The following is a 20,982-nucleotide window of genomic DNA, read 5'->3' on the forward strand; positions in this document are numbered from 1 at the left end:
TTCAGGCTGTTCAAGAAAATCCCTATGAACTTCAATGGAATCAAAATGTCCTCAATAGCCAGGGAAGTCAAATAACCCTCCTGAAGTCAGACATAAGCTTTCACTAATGTTTTAAAAGTGCAATTTGTTATAGTTTTACTGCCCCGGAGCACAAAATGACCATAATGTCTGCAGGGGTTTGACACATTATTGATCAATACCAGTGACTCCGTGATGGACTGGACAAAAAGAGCAAATGACAAAGCAGCATTATTATTACAGTATTTTGTATTGTGATATTTTACCTCTTCACTAGACACGTCTGTTGGATCTCTGCTCTAATTAGGTAGCTGTGACTTTAATATTTGTGTAGGAGGAGACAAGTTCTGTCCATGTTGTTGCAATTCCTATTGGTCGCCAATAGATGTCGATAAACATCAAAGATTACTTCATGCCCCTTTAAGACCCCAACAAATGTAAAATGACATTTTGTGTTGTTGGTAGATGTACCGAGAGTAATGACATTTTCTTGGCAAACTTGATGTGCTGCACTGGGGGTTTAGTACCAAGATAACATTCAAAGTTCTGATATTTGTTTAAAATCATATTTATATATTTTTTTAAATAATTTTGCCCCTCATAACTTTCCTGTTAGCATCCACACAGCACTCCAGTTAAAATCCACTCCGACTTCTCACAGACGGCTGTCAGCTTTGCTTCGTTATCATTTATTAAAAACTATTTACAATATGATGATTCAGAATTACAGACATCCAGACACCTTTTCATGTGTGCACTTGGTCTGCATACATTGCTTCCCTAAAGTGTGACAGATTGTGAAGATGGAAGAAGCAGCAGTAGTGAAATACCTGCTACATATAATAATAACAACAACAACACTACAGGTAAGCCTTCATGTCAAGCTGCTGCGCACTCCAGTCCAGAAAGATCCACCAAGCAAACAAATAAAAACTCCCCAAACTATGAAGGCAAACTGTGTTACCGTGATGGATTTGAGTACCTGGCCAAATCACAACAAAACAGAAAAACTTAAAATGGTCGACAGAGTATGAAGCAGTGCAGAACCTAAACGACTCTGGCAAATGTGTGGTCTTCACATAATGAGGCACCCCAACAACAAATGACATCATGACAGGACAGCCTGCTACTTGCTTCAGCTTGCTTTGGCAGTCTGACAAGGCAAAACACTGTCTTTGTTCACTCTTGACAAAAAAAAAAAAGGGTTTTGCAAAACAGTTCCAGGCAATTAATGGTTTCAAAATATTACACAAGAGTGTAGGTATCAATAAATTACTATGATAAACAACCACTTTTCATAACATAGCCAACACAACATCATGCTCTCTAAAAAATATATATGCATAAAGGCTAATGTTCCAAATCCACGTTCTAGATATCTGACATGTTGCATTGGATGGACGATTTTAAATAGTGCCATTATCTACCAAAACACTCTTCGCTGGGTCGAAGTGGCTCGAACATGCACAAAATGTCAAATCATACACAGCTGATGCAAAAAACAAAAAGAATGGAACATGTTTAAGCTCTAAATCTGTGTAAACCTTGATAAAGAAGGCCAGTACCTCACAACAAATGAAATCAAGAATATTTGTATTACAGGCAGGGCTGATGTCAATTCACTTGAAATTCAATCAATTCAACCGGCAATTAAGTTGATGATGAAAGAGCATTTGTGATCAATTATTTCTCACTAGCTTTGATTGGACAGTCAAGAAGTTTTTCCAATATTTAAAAGTTTAACAGTGGACTTCCTGATGTGACTGGAGAGTGAACTGATCCCGTCCCTGGACACAGACGTCAACGTACATTTCCATGAGAAGCACCAAAGAGATGAAGGGCTACGGCTACACTTGTCATTCCAATGCAGCTTCTATCATCTGATCACGCCAAGTCACATTAAGTGACAAGTCTGGATGCTTCAAAATCTTTCGTTTTTTTGCTAACATTGCTGTCGAATCTGCTAAACCAGATATACAAGTGATCAGGCTCAGGCTAAGTAATGGAGACAGAGATTTAAATAGATACAGCCGCAGGAGACACATGAAAGCCAGTTTCTGGCTAAGTGTGGACATTCAGCGGTGTGATTTCATAGAATCTGATGTTTTCCATCAGATCTCAAAAATCACATCGAAATAACAAGTGTAACCATAGCCAAGGACACCACTAGAACTACCTTTTGCCCATCAGCACCAGTAAAGTTGACAGACTACAATTTCAAACTTGTCAACTGTACTTTGATAATACTTTGATGTTTTACCCTTTGGGTACAAATATGCATGTGTATAAATATTTAAACATGTATTATTTTTTGCCCAAAATGAATCAAGGTTAAGGCAAGGTAGACGTCTGCTGCTGTGAGACTGAATTCAGTCCGTGACTGTTCTGCGTGCAGCACAGCGGTAACATCTGCTAGCTAGTTAGCATCAAAAATGCAGCTGCACTGACTGAAACTGACTTCTTTTAATTGCAAAGACAATTTGGACTGCAGATGTCTCCTAACCAATATCAAAATGTTTTGAGATTCTTGATGCTGAAAAGCTTTTATAATTTACTTTGAAGACACTAGAGATGTGGAGTCAGTTGCAGTAGGATCTTTAGCATGTGGCTTATTGATAAAGGATCCAAACACACAGCAAAAAAGGCATATTTCACATTTTTGCAACATTCTAAAAAGTGTGTGTGCTGGAAGGCAACTGTCCACTTTGCCTGGGAGAAAGTTAACAGAAGATCAGATGGAAATTTATTGATCCCCATGGGAAAATTGGGCAACTGAATTTAATTCAGCCAATTTTTTAAATTCACAATGTTTGACTTTGATTAGTATCTGGGGGGAAACCGACTATACTGCACCCCAAACCAATAGATAGTAGCAATCTAGTTATGCCATAGTACTACACATTGACCTAGCACCATCTTAGCCTTTCTAGGCAAGATTTTTTTATTTAAATGTTAATTTATTAATTTATTTTTCAGGCAAGGGTTGCGTTCAAAACCAGCGAGGATTGATTTCTTGTTGGCTTTCCCCTCTTCTTTATGATGTTACACACGACTTTTCAGTACACTGGATTTGCTATCTCCAATCATTTGAAGGACTCTTAACAAAAGCTGATGCACAAAAGTCTCCTGTCAAGTCTCGTTTGGGTGCGCTCTGTTGATCGTGTGATGCGACCGCTTCTGTCTGGGCTTCTGTCGGTGTTTTGACCGTCTTGTGAGGGCAAACGTGGTTGCTGTTGCATATGCAGAAACAGCCGTGCGTACTGATGGAGAAGCAGCACTGGTACAGCTCTTAAAACCGAGTCTTCACTTCTCCGTGGCGGAGGAAGAGTCTGGAGATGCTAATGCAGCTCCGACAGACAGAGCATCAGTCTTTATGCTGCTCCTATGAGCCGTTTCAGCCCATGCTGAAGAGAATCTCTGGTGAAATGTTGGGGCTGCTGTTCATTCACTCAGTGCACATTCAGCAGGCGTGGGACCGGGCGGCGCGGCGTTTTACAGCATTGTCCGAGCAACGTATCTAAGGAGGCCTCCGTGCCGGTAAAAGATTATGTCCATCTCACTTTCAAACAGAGCTGTGACAATGAAGGACTTTCCTTGGCTCGTCTACAAAAGAACAGAGAAACAACTCTTTAATTATACCATTCATCAAATTGGTAAAGCTGCCTACATGAACCTGCAATTAAAAAAAAACCTAATAATTTGGCTAAATAACAAAACTAAATCTCAGCTTACTTATAAAAAGGAAAGTTATAGTATTTAGGAGAAACATAATACTACATATTGCATCCATGCCCATCTGACTAATACACATTATATTTTCCAAATTCAAAGGATGAGAATTTCCAACACTGCCAAACTTCTTAGAAAGTCACTATCACTTGTCATGTCAATTTGATGTCATCATGAAAGGAAAAATTTACCTTGTAAAAGTCTCTGGAGAAAGTGGCAAACGATGGCAAAAAGCTGAACTAACTTTCACTGAAACAGCATCTGTTGTCAGTGTAGGCATTTCCTATTATCTTTCATTCATAAAGTGAAGATCTGAAAACTGTGCTCAAGTACTTTGCTCAAGACACAATACTGAGACCTCTTGAAACCCTCACAAAGGATTTCAAAGATTTGAAGATCTAAGCTGTGTGTGATCGTGTCATCACAGCTAGGCGTTGATTGGCTGTTGCCTACCTTGACAGTGAGCTGCTGTCTTGGACTCAGCTCGTCCGGCAGGGCGACGCTGAACCTCTCCTTCCCGCTCAGCTCCAGCGAGTCGGCGGTCTGGCCGGGCAGGAACTGGAGCGGCATGATGCCCATGCCCACCAGCTGGTTCTTGTGCAGCTTCTCAAAGCTCTCAGCGATGACCGCACGCACCCCCTGTCAGCCACCGCATCGGCAGGTGAACGGACAAAACGAGTGAAGGCATAGGTTCATTTAGACTTTAAGACACACTGAATATGTTATGGTATATAAATGTTCATACGTCAATCATAACTGTATGGAAATCGCATATGAAGGGTTTCTTTCCAAAACGCGATATCCATTTTGAGAAAGAAAAGTTACCTGCTGATCATTTCCATCCTCTAAAACTCAATTACGATTCAAAAGGTATTAAGTTGAAGACCAACTTGACTAATATTCATAGTACAGAGTTAGAGTTTTTTTTGTTTTGTTTTTTTTCTCCTTTAATGTCTATGTGAGGTTAGGGATGGAGTGTATGAGGGAGGGGGGTGAGGCCTTTGTGTGCAAATAAAAAATGTATGTAAAATGTATAAAAAAATAAAATTACAGTACAGAGTTAGAGTTTTACAAAAGACAAAACTCTTCTAATGTACCATGTTAACCACGCAAATCATTAACGGTGACCAACATGATGGCAAAGGCAAGTGACCTAACAACCTGTATGAGCAACAAAGTAATCGGCTGGCTATCCTGTTGCCCGGTCAGTATCCTAAAAATGCAGAAAGTGCAGTGTGTAGGTTACCAGCAGGTACGGTCCTTTGGCCACCCAGTCCCTGGAGTTTCCGGAGCCGTAGTCTTTGCCTGCCAGGATGATGAGCGGAGTGCCGTCTCTCTGGTAACGATCCGCTGCCTCAAAGACGTCCAGCTAACCAGACATGCAGGTAGAGGACATGTTAGTGAAGTATCTTTGGGTAAGACACTGAAACCCTGTCTGTTCACTGATAGTTAGTTAGTTGCACTGATGAAGAATGTCAGCAAAACTGATACCGATACTGGAACTGGACAATATAGGTCAATGCCAGTCTAAAGCAGGGTATTGGTATAGGAGAATTTCCCCAATATTTAAAGAGGCTCTAATATAGGACTTCAAAATTTCCTCTATTTATATACATATATGATCAAAATGTTTAATAGACATTGATCAAATTTGATTTTGCTTGAGTGGTTAAATATAAAGTTATATTTTCAAAAGTTCATTATTTTCTATAGGGAGCTTGGGACTAACGCACATAACTGGACTTGGTCATTATTGCTAAAATCCTTCCAGTCAGGCAGATTTTCAGCATTTCAACTGGAAAGCCATCACTCAGCAGGATTACATCATTTGAATTAGGTGGTATTTTCGGCCAATCAGGGTCCAGTATTGTGACTGTTCTGCCAGTGAGGATTTAGTTCAATTTCATTCAATTCAATAAAAACCCTTTTAACTAAACTACATTTATTTGTAAACCTTCAAGAAGAACATTATTCTTATCCTGAGCCATGGTGTATCTGAGAACAAAATCATGAAAACTGAATAACATGGGACCTTTAACTCAACACTAACTAATGTATCCACATGTAACAATTTTTTCCACAGAGGACATTATTTCTCTCTACTGAAAAAAATAGACTATATCCCTATGATATTTGTGCCATAACCCAAAAGGAATGGTCTATGTTTATATTGTTCTGTAGAAGTAATACATTGAACAGATACTTGATATTGACCAATATTTTTACAACTACCAAATACTAAAAATCTTTATCAGGAGTGAAAACCCAGTATTGGTGTATCTCTAATGAATGCAATTCTTAGTAATCCATTCAGAGGAAAAGTGACTCACTGTCTGGCCTGAAGGAATGTGCAGAGTCTTGGGGCCTGGTTTGCCGATGAATCGATTTTGGAGCTTGATGCTGGCGAACGTGCCTCTGGTCATCACCGCGTCGTTCCCTCTGCGAGCGCCGTACGAGTTAAACTCCCGCGGTGTCAGGCTGAGGGAAAGCATGCAGAGTGAAAGGTAAATAAATTTGACCTGACATTTAGAGTACTTCCAGGGTTCACAGAAGGTGTCTGGACAACAGCTGACAGATAGGTGCCTCTGTGTTACAGGCTGCATGTTCAAAAGGGCAAGAATTTATTAAATATCAATCTAGAACGGCTGACAATGAATAGATAAACTAAGATTTTCTGCTGGTAAGAGTAAATATTCTGCACTGAAGCCATGAACACTTCCAGAAGCTCATTGGCTTTAAACACTCAAATTTTTCTGTGGATCCAAAAATCGCTCTCTGATTCATTAGCAATGGAGCAGCTCCAGGCTTGGCCTTTTAGTGCCAGTACAGGTTGGAGCAGGGTTCCCACACTCACTTGGACATCAAATTCAATGGCTTTTCAAGAACTTGTTATGGTGAAATTTAAGGACTCAAAATTGGCATGTTTTGGGGTACAACATTGGTCAAAATGGGACGTCAGAGGCCATTTTTTCTCATGATCTTGTCAAGTCAAGAAGTCCTGGTGCCATGATTCATTTTAAAACTGAACACCGCTGCTGTAGTAACGCAAATCTCCATCACAGGGTTTTTCTCAGGATGTGAAATGTTGATGCTATGACAGAGCGAGGTCCAAAGAGCTGACGCTTATTGATGAATGGGTGCTGTATTTTTATTTACTTTGAAGGACATTCATTCATTTCCAAAATCTTTTAAGGCCTCATTTTATTTTTCTCAAATCCACAAACGTTCAAGATTTTCAAGGTTCACTGATTGACAGGACAGCTTCACACCATAGGAGAAGCTTGAATTCTTGAATTGAGTGGTAATGCCTTTTAAGTAGACTTCTGATTTCTACATTATAACACAGTCTGTACTCAGCTCTTTCTCATGATAATCTATTTTGTGAATAAGTACTGAGATATTTTTGTCAACAGGCTAAAGGAGCGGGTAAATCACAAATTTTGTCAGCCACTGTCACCAGCCAACTCGTAACTGGACCTCTAAATGATGGTTGATCACCAAGCAGCGTGTGTAAATAAACTTAGCAGCTGCAGTCAAAGATTTACCAGCTTTTACCTAGCAGCTGGTGCTACTTTTCCCTAGAGTTAGTGTTAGTGAAGTTAACCAGTGTTTCTGTGGTCTGAGTGGGACTGACCGTTTGCTCAGCAGGTACTTGGCAGCGGCGCTGACCCTGGCGATGCTGCCTGCAGGAGAGATGTGGTCCGTGGTCACCTTGTCCCCGAGGAACAGTAAGGCATGGGCGTTCTCTATCGAATGAGGAGGCTGCACCTCTTTACTCTGGGAGGGAGGGACAGGCAGAGTAGAATCAACAACAGCATTATTTCAATACAGGAAATAATGAGGCCTTTCTCGGTCCATATGCGGGAAAAAAATGATTATCACAAAGTTTCAGGAGACTTACCATTTTGTTGAAGAAACACGGTGAACGGATGTATGTGGACTTGTGATCCCAGGGGAAAACCACAGAATCTGGACAGTCGATGTTGTTCCAAAATGTGTTCCCTTTCTGTGAGAGAGTAGAGCGGAAACAAAAATTGTCTGTAACCACTAGCTACCATAAATACACTTGACTCTCACTTGACACTTGTGAAACAGGAAACAGACAATCATGATCTATCTCAACACATATACAGCACATTAATCATACAGTATGAATTGATATCATTACTGGCAACCTCTCTGAACCTGAACTAGAGGTAAGGAAGGAGAAGAAAGCAGCAAAGTATTTGGAAGGCGACCCTCTCCTCACCTCCATCCTCCCCCTGAGGTCCTTGAAGATGGAGGAGATGACAGTGTCCTCCTCTGTCTGCTGAACCTCCTCCCTGGACGGCCAGACGTCACGCAGGAACACCTCCTTCCCCTCCGACGTCACGCCTGCTCAGACAACAGGGGGCACAACGTTAGCATCGCACCAAGCTAACCAACAGGTAAGCAAACCAAACAAAAAAGAGCCATGTTCATAACAGGAACCATAAAGAAGTTATAAAGCAATTTTCAAAACAAAAGTCACATTTTTAGATGAGTGATGCTCTCAAATCTTGTTGTTGAAAGAGTGGAAATTGGGAGTGTTGAGTTTATTAATATTTAAAAACTGTAGATGTTGCGTATTTTCACGTGATGTAGAACACACACTTCCCATGAGCTGGACTGATAGCACAACTGATAGAAGTGGGCTATTGAAGAAAAAAAAAAGGGGGACATGTGAAGAAGAAGAGAACCCCCCTTGGAGCGCCCTCCTTACCCAAAGGCTCTTTCTCAAAGTCGATGCCCACAGTGCCGGCTATAGCATAAGCCACCACCAGGGGAGGGGAGGCCAGGTAGTTGGCACGCACGCAGTCACATAGGCGTCCTTCAAAATGCCTGTTGCCAGATAACACTCCGCAAGCCACCAATTCCCCCTATAACAAAATATATGGATATGGTTAGAGTTTGATTGCTGTGAGATATATATGTAATATTCCTTTATCTTTCCATAGAAATAGGAGAATCTAGCGTTGCAAAGACCTTATGTACAGATACCTGTTTGATTGCATCAACGACGGCTTCTGGTAACGGTGCTGTGTTCCCAACACAGGTGGCACAGCCGTAACCTATCACCTCAAATCTGTAGTGTAAAGAAATTAAAACAGTCAGTCTTCTTATGTGTGTGTTTGCGTGTACGCGCGTAGCTCTGTGTGTGTGTGTGTGTGTGCGAACATGCTTACCCCAGCTGGCTGAGGAAAGGCAGGACTCCGCTGGTACTGAGGTAGTGAGTGACCATGCCACTTCCAGGAGCCAGGCTGGTCCGAATGTAAGGCTTGACGACAAGCCCCGCCTCTACAGCCTTCTTGGCCAGAAGACCTGCCAATCGCAAACACAGCTGCATTATGGCAAACATGTCTGCAAAGTAGCCACACTTGAAGAGACTGGGCAGTCCATCACAAAGCAGCATATTAGTATTTCTGATCGATTGAAAAGAGAGAGGAGGATGTGGGTAGAGATGCGACAACGCAACCTGATTGACTCGATTAATTCATGCTTTACAATTGGCCGTTTTGAATGGAAAATAAAAATGACTACAATAATTACACAAATTCCATCAGAAAACACCAACCACAAAATACACTTGGCCTGATTAAGCCATTCAACCCACTTACAGAATGATGACAACGCTACATGTTTAGCAGGATTTAATAATAAACTCTCTGCTTTTACCTTTTATACATTAGGAGATATTTCAGAGGAAATTTGATCAGAGTTTCAGCTTTTGGTTATCAAACTATCTGCCTTGACCCGTGACTGAGCGTCTCACCTGCAGTCAGCATGATAGACGGGTTGCAGTTGTTGGTGCAGCTGATGACGGCAGCGATGACCACCGAGCCGTGGGCCAGCTGGTACTCCTGACCGCAGTGCAGGAAGGGAATCTGCCTCTCCTGCTTCTGCTTAGCGATGTGGAAACCTTTGGAGCCCACCTGAACGGAGACAGAGACCAGGAAGAAGTTGCTTTATTAAGGTAGACGCCACCTTGAGATACAAATGATGCTGGTATTTTTTTTAAATTATCAAATTCAATTGTCAAAGCTTTTAAAATGGTGGCAGAAACCATTTTTGTGGCTACTATCTCATACTTCCTGATTGTTTTTTGCAGATTCAAGTCAGTGAGCAGAGTGCATTTGATGGTTTAAAAAAAAACACCCTGGAAATTATGATTCATATTAAATAATGAGTTTAACTTCTGTCTAGCATCTGTATCCTTGAAGCGGTACTGTTATACAACAGTGATACGTTGGTGTCTGTGGCAGAAACAGGCTTATTGGTCTAAGGGTTGACAGAAGAACAGAGGAGCAGAAATTAATGCATTTTTGTTTGTTACCTTCTCGTCTAGACAGCTCTGGAAGTCCTCCTTCATGCTGCTGACTGCCACTCTGTCCTGAGGCCTCTTCGGTCCGCTCACATGGGGCACAATGGAGCACAGGTTGATTTCAATCACCTGAAAAGAATAAACCATTCATCTCTGTTCATTAGGTCTGTTTACGTCCACCCATCGCCTGATGTTTTGGGCTCAGAAAAATGGGAAAGTTGACTGGGAATGAATGTGGGATTGTTTTCCTACAAAAGAAATCTTTTAAACAATCCAAAAAAAAAAAATCACATCCCTCCACATAAGGAGGGATGTTCTTCCCTTTTCGATCAAACAAAATGGAAACAAAAGTGTCCAAGGAAGAAGGAAAAAAATTACTTGAGCTGTTCTGCCTGGCTCTCATTTCTTTACCCAGAACTTCACTCTTATACATAAATACTCCAGGCACTCAGGAATATTTGTTACTATTGCCAGGCACTGCAGCTTTAACCCTTGCACTCGTCTATTGGATGCTTATAATGTTGGCAATCTAGGAATTTGAGCTTTTACTACTGTCACACTAAGTCACTCTGGTTAAGAGTGTTAGCTAAATGTCTAAAATGTAAATATCCTAAATATCCTGTCTGCAGCTGGGAAGAAAAGACACATTACCTCTGAATATTGAGGGTCTTCTGAAGGGTCCTCATAGCTTCGGAAAAGTTTTACAGCCTTCATGTAAGACTCCAGCAATTCAAGTTTTTCTGGGGTAAAGTCTAGAAGGAAAATTAGAATAAAACAGGGCAGTTATGGGATGCAAAGTATTGACCCAGAGAAAAAATGCATAGACAGAGTTTATTGAAAGGAAAATTCAACCTGAGAAAAATCGGTTGATTCTATTGTCTTAGACCGTTTTAATATTTGTGAAAATTAACACTTAGCAGTTAGGAACCAGACAGTTAGGCGAGAGTGAAAACGTAAACCACTGAGAATAAATCAAACACTAACTTTGTGAACACAGAACTCCACAGAATATTTGAATTTATGCACACAAACGAACAGTGCACAGTTCTGCAGGTGTGAAGGAAAACTCCTAAGGAACAATAGCAGCACTTGACTGACTCACTTGTCTTTTTAAAGTGCTTGAGAGTGACGTGGTCGACGGGGAAGAAGCTGACGGTAGCGTTGTACTCGGGGCACATGTTGGCGATGGTGGTGCGGTCTGGAGCCGACAGCTGGGACACGCCGGGTCCGAAGAACTCCACAAACCTCCCAGCGATCCCAGCTTGCCGCAAGTGCTGGAAAATGAATCAAGCAGAGGAGGGAGTTATGTGTGTTCATGGTACCTCGTGGTACATTGAAAGGTAAGAAATGTTTAATTCCGGCAAATAATGCGATCTGTCACAGAACATCCCTGGCAAACAAAAGATCTACAAGGGATAATTTGTCCCTAGTGCAATTCATTTAATTAATAAATTGCACTAATCTACCCCTTCTCTCATTGATGCGATTTGTTTTATTGATGTGATGTACATGGATGTGATGTTGTGTTTTAATTGGTGAGGCCAAAGATGATTTCCCTACCTTGGCTAGACAATAAAGTTGCATCGTATTCTATTCTACTCTATTCTATTCTTGTAGCAGTGGTGGTTGTGGGTGATTTAGATTTTTGTACCACATCTGTTGATGTTACAGTTTCAAAACCAATCTCACTTAGTTACTTTTTGATGGTTCTAAACTTTGCCATTGCATTGCGACATGTCAGCACTCCCATGGGGCTACCAGGCTTGTAAATTAGGCAAGTTTAGAGACGATTTGGAGCGACATCATGCAGGAATGACAGCATTCCTGCTGTCGTGTGCATTTACGAGATGACGCATCAACAAGCCTACCCACGCCCTACTTAGTGGTGAACACAGTGCCAAACGCTCGTCATGTAAAGGCGGCCTTAGAGGGATAGGCAAAGAAGTTCCTAAATACAGTGTGTGTTATGTGGTGACAGAGTGCTCTTAATTCACTCCAGGCATTTTAATGGGCTTGTATTTTGATATACCACTGTGTGTGAAATGTGTACATGTATGTGTGTCTCACAGGGACATGTCAATAAGTTGCTAATTACAGAAAGAGCAGAGCGCTCTCACCTTGGTGATGCCCAGGACGATGTCTATGGAGGTGGTCAGAGGGTTGATGGAGCCCACCAGTTTACATCCCACCACCTGTGGGAGGGTCAGAGACACCGGCTGGCCCAACATCACCGCCTCCGACTCGATTCCCCCTACACCTGGAAGAAGACAGCAGCATGCAGAAAACATTAGTTAGTTATTAGTTTTTAGAATTGACACAAGAGCAGAGATTTGTTTGCAAGTGCAATCTGCCTACTGGTTGGAGTAGGCAGAAATTTGAATTTATATGAACAAATTGATATGAACAAATCCAACAAAATCGACAACCATGTGTTGCTTAGATCACAAATGTGCAAGCTTTTAAACTTATAAACCTATAATCTACTAGTAGTAGGATAGTAACAAAACATATAATCATAGTTGTAGTGACAAATTTGTCTTTTTACTTCAAGTGGGTTCCCTTTTCCACAATCAGTCCGTTTTCCTGGAAATAGCAGGAATGAGCAAATTACACCAAATGGCCATTGTTTCCTCCAGTGTTTGAATGGTAAGATCAAATTTATTTCTATTAATATTATTAGTGGCCTAGAAATTCCATGTAATTTAGGAGAAAAAAAATATTGTGAATGCCGATAATATTGTGTGTTGCGTTATTTTGGCGGGACAGTATTGCAATATTAAATTTTGGAGATCGCCCAAACCTAAATGACATGTTACAATCTCTCTGTATACATATTGAATACCATGGAGCAACAGTAGAGGGGAGAATGTGGTAGGCAAACAACGGTTACTATACAGTCAAATCACAAGCAGCTGCTAACAAAACTAAGTGGAAACTGGTTTACCCCAGCCCAGGATGCCCAGGCCGTTGATCATGGTGGTGTGCGAGTCGGTTCCCACTACGCTGTCGGGGTAGATCAACCCGTCGGTGACCTGGATCACTCTGGACAGATACTCCAGATTCACCTGGTGGACCGCGCCCACATCCGGGGGAACCACGTTCACGTTCTTGAATGCTTTGGAACACCACTATTCGATGGGGAGAAATGGCAACAGTTTGTACAGCATTTCTCTTAAACCGTCCTATTCAAGCAAATACAGATATAGTGAGTTCTGTAGGTTACCACTCTCCCAAGGGGACAAATGCAAAGTTCTTTCATGAGCCCAAATTAGTTTCTTTTTGCATTTTCAGTGGTTGTCAGTTATTAAAAGGTCTGAAAGAGTGACTAATAACTGCTATGAACAACTACTTAGTACTATAAAATGTGTAAAACAATTAGAACAATACATTCTGGTTTCAAGATTTAGCCTAACTTTTGATATAAAAATTCATGCTCATTTACTGAATTCCAGAAGGAGAATTTAGCAAATTCCTTGACTTTACCTATCTGAAATACACTTCCCAAATTTCATCACTGTCCACAAATCCTACGACTTTTCTCTCCCTTTGATTGGTTGAGATGACCCAATCTCTCCCACCGAGCTTTGCAACACACCGTACCTTAAAGAACTGAAGCCTCTCTTTGTTTCTACTCAGCTCCAGCTCCTGATTCTTCAGGGCTGTTTCAGGTCTGCAAAAAAAGAGAGCAAGGCTACAATAAACATGTCGTCCCCCACGAATTATGCTGACCCCTTCTGTGCCAATCAGTAAAAACTGTTACCTCAATTTGACCTGTAATTGCCCCCTTTGGCCCAGTCAGTGCAATTTTTTAAATGTTGGAACAAAGTGGTGAGATACTGTACATCATTCCTGCTAGTTTTATCAGAATCCGATCAGTGATGTCTGCATGTGACAGACAGATGGAAAAACGAACAAATGAACAAACAAACAGAGATCTATCCACATTAACCCCCTCCCGCTAAAATGAGGGGCCTGAGGTCTGTTTCCTCCCCTCACAGCCACTGAATCTCTTGTTAACTGTCACATATCAGCAGCTCTCCTTCAAAACTTACTCATTGACAGGCTGCAGGTGGAACGGGCAGAGGAGGGGTGTGTTCTCTATCTGCTGGACAGAGGTGGGAGGTCGACCCGGGGAGGCTGGGGGGTCACTGCACCTGGCTTTACTACAGGAGCTCCGCTGGCTGCCGCACTGAGAGCCTCCTCTGGACAGTGGTCTGGGAGGAGTGGAGCGAGGAGGTGCCTGGTTCTGGGTTTGGCCGTCTCCTCCGCCCGGGTTGGGAGCGTTCTGTATGGCACTGTGGACAAAACGTGACAAAAAAAGTAAGGTAGTACTTCGGGTTGTGTAGCTTCCTGGCTATGATATAACCCCAAAATCGGCGATACTCTGTTATCTGTTGCTCCAGTAGAGGCAATTGGAGAATTGTGTTTTTTTTCTCTCTCCATTAACTGCCATTGTATGGAGGAACAGGTCTGAAAATCACACCTCTAGCATAACAAATGCACAAAAAACAGATTCTGACAATATATAAAAAAACTAGTCATTCAGCTGAATTGTTTTGAAGCGAATCGCTTTTTTTATGTTCATGAGACTTTTCAGTTTGAGTTTGAGTCTAGTTTAAGTGTAAGACCGAAATCCGGTCGGAGGAAATTTGTGCCGATGGAACAAAGAAAATAGTATGTTTATCAATAGTTGTAAATAAGTGAAAAAATATATGGTCACAATAAGTTAAAAGAAACGTTTCCTAATTTAACTTTATGAAATAATAAACATGGTTTGGGCAGGTACTGGTTTAGACTTCCATTTTGGATCCCTACTTGAAATGAAAATGGTAGTAGTAACTCTACTTTTTAGAGATTGGTGGCTTGGTGGGATAGTGGGATCAAGTTAAGTAGGGATAATTTCCCTAGTGGGTAGAGTAACCATCCAGTAATAGAAAGTCAGTGTGTGTCCACAACAACATCCTTGCGTCATCTCAAAATGTCCTTGAACAAGACGTTGAACCTTTAACTCTACGTTCTCACTCACTTTAACTCACTCCTGATAAAAGCGAAAATTGAAACACAAACACACCATTTGCTGAAGTCGATCTGTAGCGAGTGATCTACGATGAGGTCGGTGGGGCACACAGGGTTGACCAGGCCGGGGTCCACGCCGTGTTTGGCCACTGCGTCCCTCATGGCCGCCAGGTCCACCATGGCAGGAATTCCCCTGTGGAAGTGAACCAAAAACAGAACTTTGTTTATATCGCATATCCCAAGTAGGGCTTGTGGGCCAAATTTAGCCCTCCGGAGATTTATATGATGCTTGGGCTATTTTTTAAAATATTTTATTTTTAGCTTTTTCCAATAAATAAGCATGCAAAAAAAATACCACCCACTCGCACCTCTACTTTTTGGTGACTATTTTAATGCAACTTAATTATGAGTAGCAACAACTTTGAGATAGCTTGCTTATTTCAAAGCACATTAACAAACACCATGATGACACAAGACAAGCTAATGCCTACTTTTTGCTTTTCTACATTATCGATATAGATCAGATCTTTTGCCCCCATCCCCCAACTCAACCCCCCATTTTGATCTCTCTAAATGAAGGAAAAATGATTAGATCTCAATCCTTTTTAATCAATGACATAAACCTTGGTACATGGTATCGGCTGATGCTTAAACTTTGTGAGTCAGAATAGATTTGGTAATGGAACAATGATGTTGTTGTAAACCCTGTAAAACTCACGTGAAGTCCTGCAGAAGGACTCGGGCTGGAGGGAACGGCACCTCGGCTATATTCTGCTGCTGCTGCCAGTCCAGAATGTTCTGGACGTCCTCCTCCTTTGTGTAGAAGCCGTCACACTTACGAATGGCCGCCTCCAATAAGACACGGATGGATAGAGGCAGCTTCTCTAAATAGGAGGAAACAATAAAAGGTGGCGGCATTTAATTTCCCGGAGTAAACAATGCCTGATTAAATCCTCAGGACTGTTCATTAACTGTTCACTGTGCCATTAACATAAAACAGTGATTCTTAACTGGGTTTGCATTGGGACCTTAACTTGTTTGAACCATGAAGTTGCAAACCAATGTAGGCTGTATAAAGCATCCAGAATATAGATAGATTATAGGATAGATAGGTAGATTATTGGGCAGATAGATAATTAGATAGAATATTATACAGACAAATTACTAAGTGAGAACTCAAAACGCAAATATTTTTTTTTTGTAAATTTTAGATCTTTACTTCTTTTTTTCTGAATAATAATTAAAGGTCAATTTCAGTGCATTCCCCTTTTAGATAGTCCTTGAACCAACAAAAGGGTTTTCATCTAAGGAACGCCAAACAGTAGTTGGCATTTTTGTGTGGGAGTCTGTTTCGCTACGTCTTACAACTAAATACGATTATTCTAAAGGTCAGAGACAAATAAATGCCACATGCAAAAGTTCTGGGACGAGGGAAACATTTGTTGAAGATCTGCATCCTCTCTTTCGGTCAGACTTTTTATGCCTGGACTCACCATATCTTGGATCATTGAATTTCTGTGGATTGAAGAACTTGAGGCTGCCATCTTTCAGTGTGTCGATCAGATGGCTGTACGGGTGCTCTGCAGGGGGGAAACGCACATTTTATCAGAATACAACTCTTATAATGCCAGTCTTAAGACCAGGAAGGTTACTTTGATGCTCAAATCTGTGATGTTTTTTTTTAATCCCCTACATGTCTGGTTGCCAGTTGGACAGGCCTGCTTTCTGAAATTTAAATGAAAAATCAACTCCAAGAATAAATAGGGCCTTATAGTTGCAGAGTGAAGCCATACAGTTGTCTTATTATGTGCTGTGTTAAGAAGTGAGTCACTCTGTATCAGATTGGTACTTGATATCAGTAGACACTCAAATGTTGGTAGCATTGGTTGGGGCTACTCTTGTCATCATCAGGATGGGAAACTACCACCAGCCACCAATCAGATGCTGGTAAATTAGGTAGGGCTGCATGATTATGGTAATAATGCAGATTATTTTGCTATTGTGATCACAATTAAGATATTTATCATGATTATCAGTCTTGGTTTCAGCAAACAAAATAATTTTATTGCACATTTATTTTCACTTTTTTCAGTGCAGTATTTCTAAAAGTAGCAGCAGCTAGAAAGTCTTGTTCTCACTTTTACTGTCTTTCCCTTTCTGTGGTCCTTACAAAATTCAAATAATAAATAATTACTAGTTTATTATTTTGGGGTGCAAACTATGCACAGAATCGGTAAGTTTTCTTGTCGTTATCTTGTTTAAAACTAAAGTATGCATCTCCAAATGACAGATGATGATCCATTTCTTGGAATTAAAATGTTTTAATGTTCAGACTCGGAAGAAGGATTTCCTCTCTAATGTTGGGCTGACTTTCTACACATGGTCTATGTAAGATTTCTCTCTTTCTTTCCTGTCAGATCTGTCTGCTTCTCCATCCTTCTTCCATCTTTCGTTTTGATCACATGGGTGCATGTTGCGCATTCAAAGGTTGTGACTGGTCACGCGTTATGGAGGCACTTAATATGCCACACTTTAAGGGGAATTGAAAATAACAAACACTTCAGTATTCATAGTATTCCCATCATGTCACATGCATTCCCTACCAATATGGTGCCTTACAATAGACAGTTCATTGACTGTGGCTGTCGTTTGATTATAATCAATCACCTGTTAATTTATTACAATCACCTGTTATTTTCCTACCAAGATGGCCTTGTGATGATTTAACAGAATACTATGAACTGCCAAATTGCACAAGTACTAATCAAGTAAACATAAAGATGTGATGCACAATTATCTAGGCCTACATTAAATTGTGAAGCCCTAGTTGTGGCTGTTACATTTTGGTGGAATTCCCCTTGATGAAGACATGAGGGAATAGTGTAATAACCAAGCAAGTGCTGAACCCCTTTTGAAACAGGCAGTCTAGTCTTGGCACAGCATCACTCGCTGTGCTGGACTCTCCACAGGACAACATACTGTAGCCTTGGCTCTCAGTTTACTGTCTTTTGAAATGAGCAACACTTTCAGGTTCACAAAGAAACTGAGACTGCAATTTAACAGGTTTAAATGACTAAATCCAAATTAAAATGAAGTATTCTCCGCAGTTTTTACAATTCTCAAATTCTTCTTTCCTGAGTAAATAAGGAAGGGAAGAATGCCCTGAAGAACAAACATGCAATCATCAGGGAATGCAGAAAGGAAAATCAAGGCCCTCATATTAACTTGAGAAAAGAATGTAAGAGGAACTTATCATGGAACTGGTTTAGTCTAATTCCTACAAATCTGATAATGAACCGGTGTGAATGGCACTCTGGGGGTTTCTTGTATTCTTGTATCATCTGCAGTGTTTGCTTTAAACTCATTCATTAGCGGCGGGGCACCAGAGCAAGAACACTATCACACTGCTGCTGGAGAAAAAGGCAAATAAACAAAACACTGTAATTGAGCTCAATTTACCCAAGCAGGCATAAACAAGTTTAGAAATAGCGCTTTTATCATAATCAAGAACTGATGTAAGAACGGTGTTAGCGCTGCAACCTCCACTAGGACCAAAACAATTGGAACATGGAAAAAATAAAACTTTTGCTACATTCATATCATATGGGAACAATAATCAGATTGCCCGAATGACTTGAAGGTTCAAAGCAAAGACTTGTAAGCCTAAGTGTTCATGTGTTCAAACTCATTCGAAGCCGTCAAAAGTCACAACTGAAGTTTCTGCAGACGTTGCTTGTGGGTTTTTCACTCTTTTCACCAAATTATCAACACTATTACTAACACTACTACAAACCAATTTCAGAGGAAACACTCTGGTACCACAAACAGGCCTACATGTGAGAAACTCAATCTGTAACTGAGGCATCTGCAAAAAAAGACACAGAGACTGAATACCCTAACCACCTTGCTCAAACATCACTGGTAATTTCTGTTTCCTTTCATGTTAACAACCTAACCTCAAATTTCCCTGCTTCACTGTGATGCATTTGTCTGACCCAGCTAGCAAACTTACCTCTTTTAAATAACTGGATGTATGCAAAAACTGAGAAGCATATTGCAAAGCAGGCTGACTGGCAAATGTATTGTCTTCTATCATCTGAAAAGAGTTAATAACACTGACTGATGACTAGTGAAGTCCTCTGGGGAGAAAGCCTCATTGGAAATTGTTTTAACTGATAAAAGCAGCGAGCTAGACAATTTGCAGCACAACCTTGAGTTATTGGATAGCTTAAGGAAAATCATTCCAAAATTGACTCAACGCTACACTTTAATTTAAATGTTTGCTTAGTCAGACAGTGTCATTATGAGGACGGCCTACACTGTGCCACTTTCCACAGATGCTAGGTTTTGGAAGCAAAAAGAAACCTCATCTAGATGCACAGTCTCTCTAAACTGAATGAGTTGGAGAAATTACACCATGCAACAACAAAGTCTTTGGGGGGCAATGTGATGATAGCCGTGATGACATTGACGTTTATTAACACTATCATGCATGAAGCCATTTCTGTATGTTTTCCGATGACAGGGGATAGAAGCTACCAAGCTAAGGAGCGGAGGTACCGTTTAGCTAGTTGCTAACATAGGTCCTTATCGCGAAACACACATTAGCTAAATAGCTAGTGATCGACCTCCCAACCAAATGTCTTGAGGAGATAAGCAAGACGAAGGTAACCATTCACAGAATATTAGCTTACGGCCGATAGACAGTTAACTAGAATGCTTGCAAAGTTTGGGACGTTTTGTTAAGTCCAGCAACGCTGGGTGGCGTAATGTACATTAGCTAACTTAATAGCTTTAGCTTAACGTTAGTTGGAGAGTAAGCTAAGTTCGACCTGATTTACTACCATTACGGAGCTAGCTAATGTTAGCTATCATCTATGTGATTGTTTGACGCCAGTTAACCTTATCTAACGTTAATTTAAAAAACATGACAGGCATTTTCAGATGAAGGATTTCGCTCTTAACGGACTCAAATCCCGGGGGGTACTAGGTAGATCGAATAACGGCTTGTTAGGTAAGGTTAGCTAACGACATCTCTTTACCTTTGACTGAGGAAGTGAGCGCCATGATGACTTCTGAAATCAACACGACTCGTTTTCACGATGGCAACACCACACTGACCAATCAGAGCACAGCGCTTTACAGCCGCGCCCACTAACAAAATAAAACACACACTTTATAAAACAGTATATCAGTTTACTGAAACCGCTGCAAAAACACCCCACAAACTCGCATCTGATTTTTAGGTAGGTGTTAGCTAACTAAAAATCACCGCTCATTCTGGTACTGAAGAATTGCTTAGCAACCACTTTATTTAGCTACTGTTCTGTTGCTTTTGCTTGGTGGACTTATAACATTTAGCTATAATCATCATCATTTTTATTGATTAAAAAACAAACATTGACTATCTGCAATCTTTTTTAAATATAACTGCTACTGATATTTTATAAAATCAATAAGAAATACCTAGAAAGACCTAATATTTGATCAATGTGCAGAAATATGGTGCCTACAAGATTCACAACATCTTTTGTGTTAGACTACAATTAATCATAAATGATTAACACATAGAAGAATAATTGCTTGTGTCAGGTTACTTGGGGTCAAACACCATTTCAGAATTTTCTCAGGTAACGCCTAATCGCCATTGTGTTTTTTGTTCAGGCACTAGATTATAGTTGCCGTGTTTGTAAATAGATTGATGGATAAATTACAAGTAGTTTGTGAACATCACCCCTCATCTCTACTGGGAATGTGACTGTAAAGCCCCTATGTAAAGGACTCACGTGACGTTACGGAAGTGACATGTATGTTCTCGCGCTGCCTTCATGTACGCGTAGTAAATTCCGGCTTCCAACCACGGTACTCATAAATACTTA

General features: G+C 40.7%; 1 protein-coding gene across 1 annotated transcript; it reads right to left on the reverse strand.

Moving 5' to 3' along the window:
• Positions 1-678: 678 nt before the first annotated feature.
• ireb2 (iron-responsive element binding protein 2) lies at positions 679-20,170 on the reverse strand. Its single transcript, XM_071922306.2, has 22 exons — positions 20,146-20,170; positions 16,597-16,683; positions 15,822-15,987; positions 15,159-15,296; positions 14,140-14,382; positions 13,688-13,757; positions 13,032-13,215; positions 12,205-12,344; positions 11,190-11,361; positions 10,739-10,839; positions 10,100-10,216; positions 9,539-9,698; positions 8,952-9,087; positions 8,767-8,851; positions 8,489-8,645; positions 7,997-8,121; positions 7,649-7,753; positions 7,382-7,524; positions 6,078-6,225; positions 4,994-5,116; positions 4,201-4,386; positions 679-3,621 (listed from the first exon to the last, which is right to left on the reverse strand). The coding sequence occupies exons 1-22, from the start codon at positions 20,168-20,170 to the stop codon at positions 3,511-3,513; spliced, it is 2,922 nt and encodes a 973-aa protein (XP_071778407.1). The 3' UTR covers positions 679-3,510.
• Positions 20,171-20,982: the final 812 nt, after the last annotated feature.

This window comes from Centroberyx gerrardi, chromosome 4 (assembly GCF_048128805.1).
Source record: "Centroberyx gerrardi isolate f3 chromosome 4, fCenGer3.hap1.cur.20231027, whole genome shotgun sequence".
NCBI classification, from domain to species: Eukaryota; Metazoa; Chordata; class Actinopteri; order Beryciformes; family Berycidae; genus Centroberyx; species Centroberyx gerrardi.

Excerpts from the sequence above, each read along its gene's own strand:
- ireb2 (XM_071922306.2), bottom strand. The coding sequence starts at position 20,170 with ATGGCGCTCACTTCCTCAGTCAAAG. Across the intron at positions 10,840-11,189 it reads CAAGCACTTTAAAAAGACAA|ACTTTACCCCAGAAAAACTT; the intron begins GTGAGTCAGTCA and ends TTTTCCTTCTAG. Across the intron at positions 6,226-7,381 it reads AAGTACCTGCTGAGCAAACG|CCTGACACCGCGGGAGTTTA; the intron begins GTCAGTCCCACT and ends GCTTTCCCTCAG.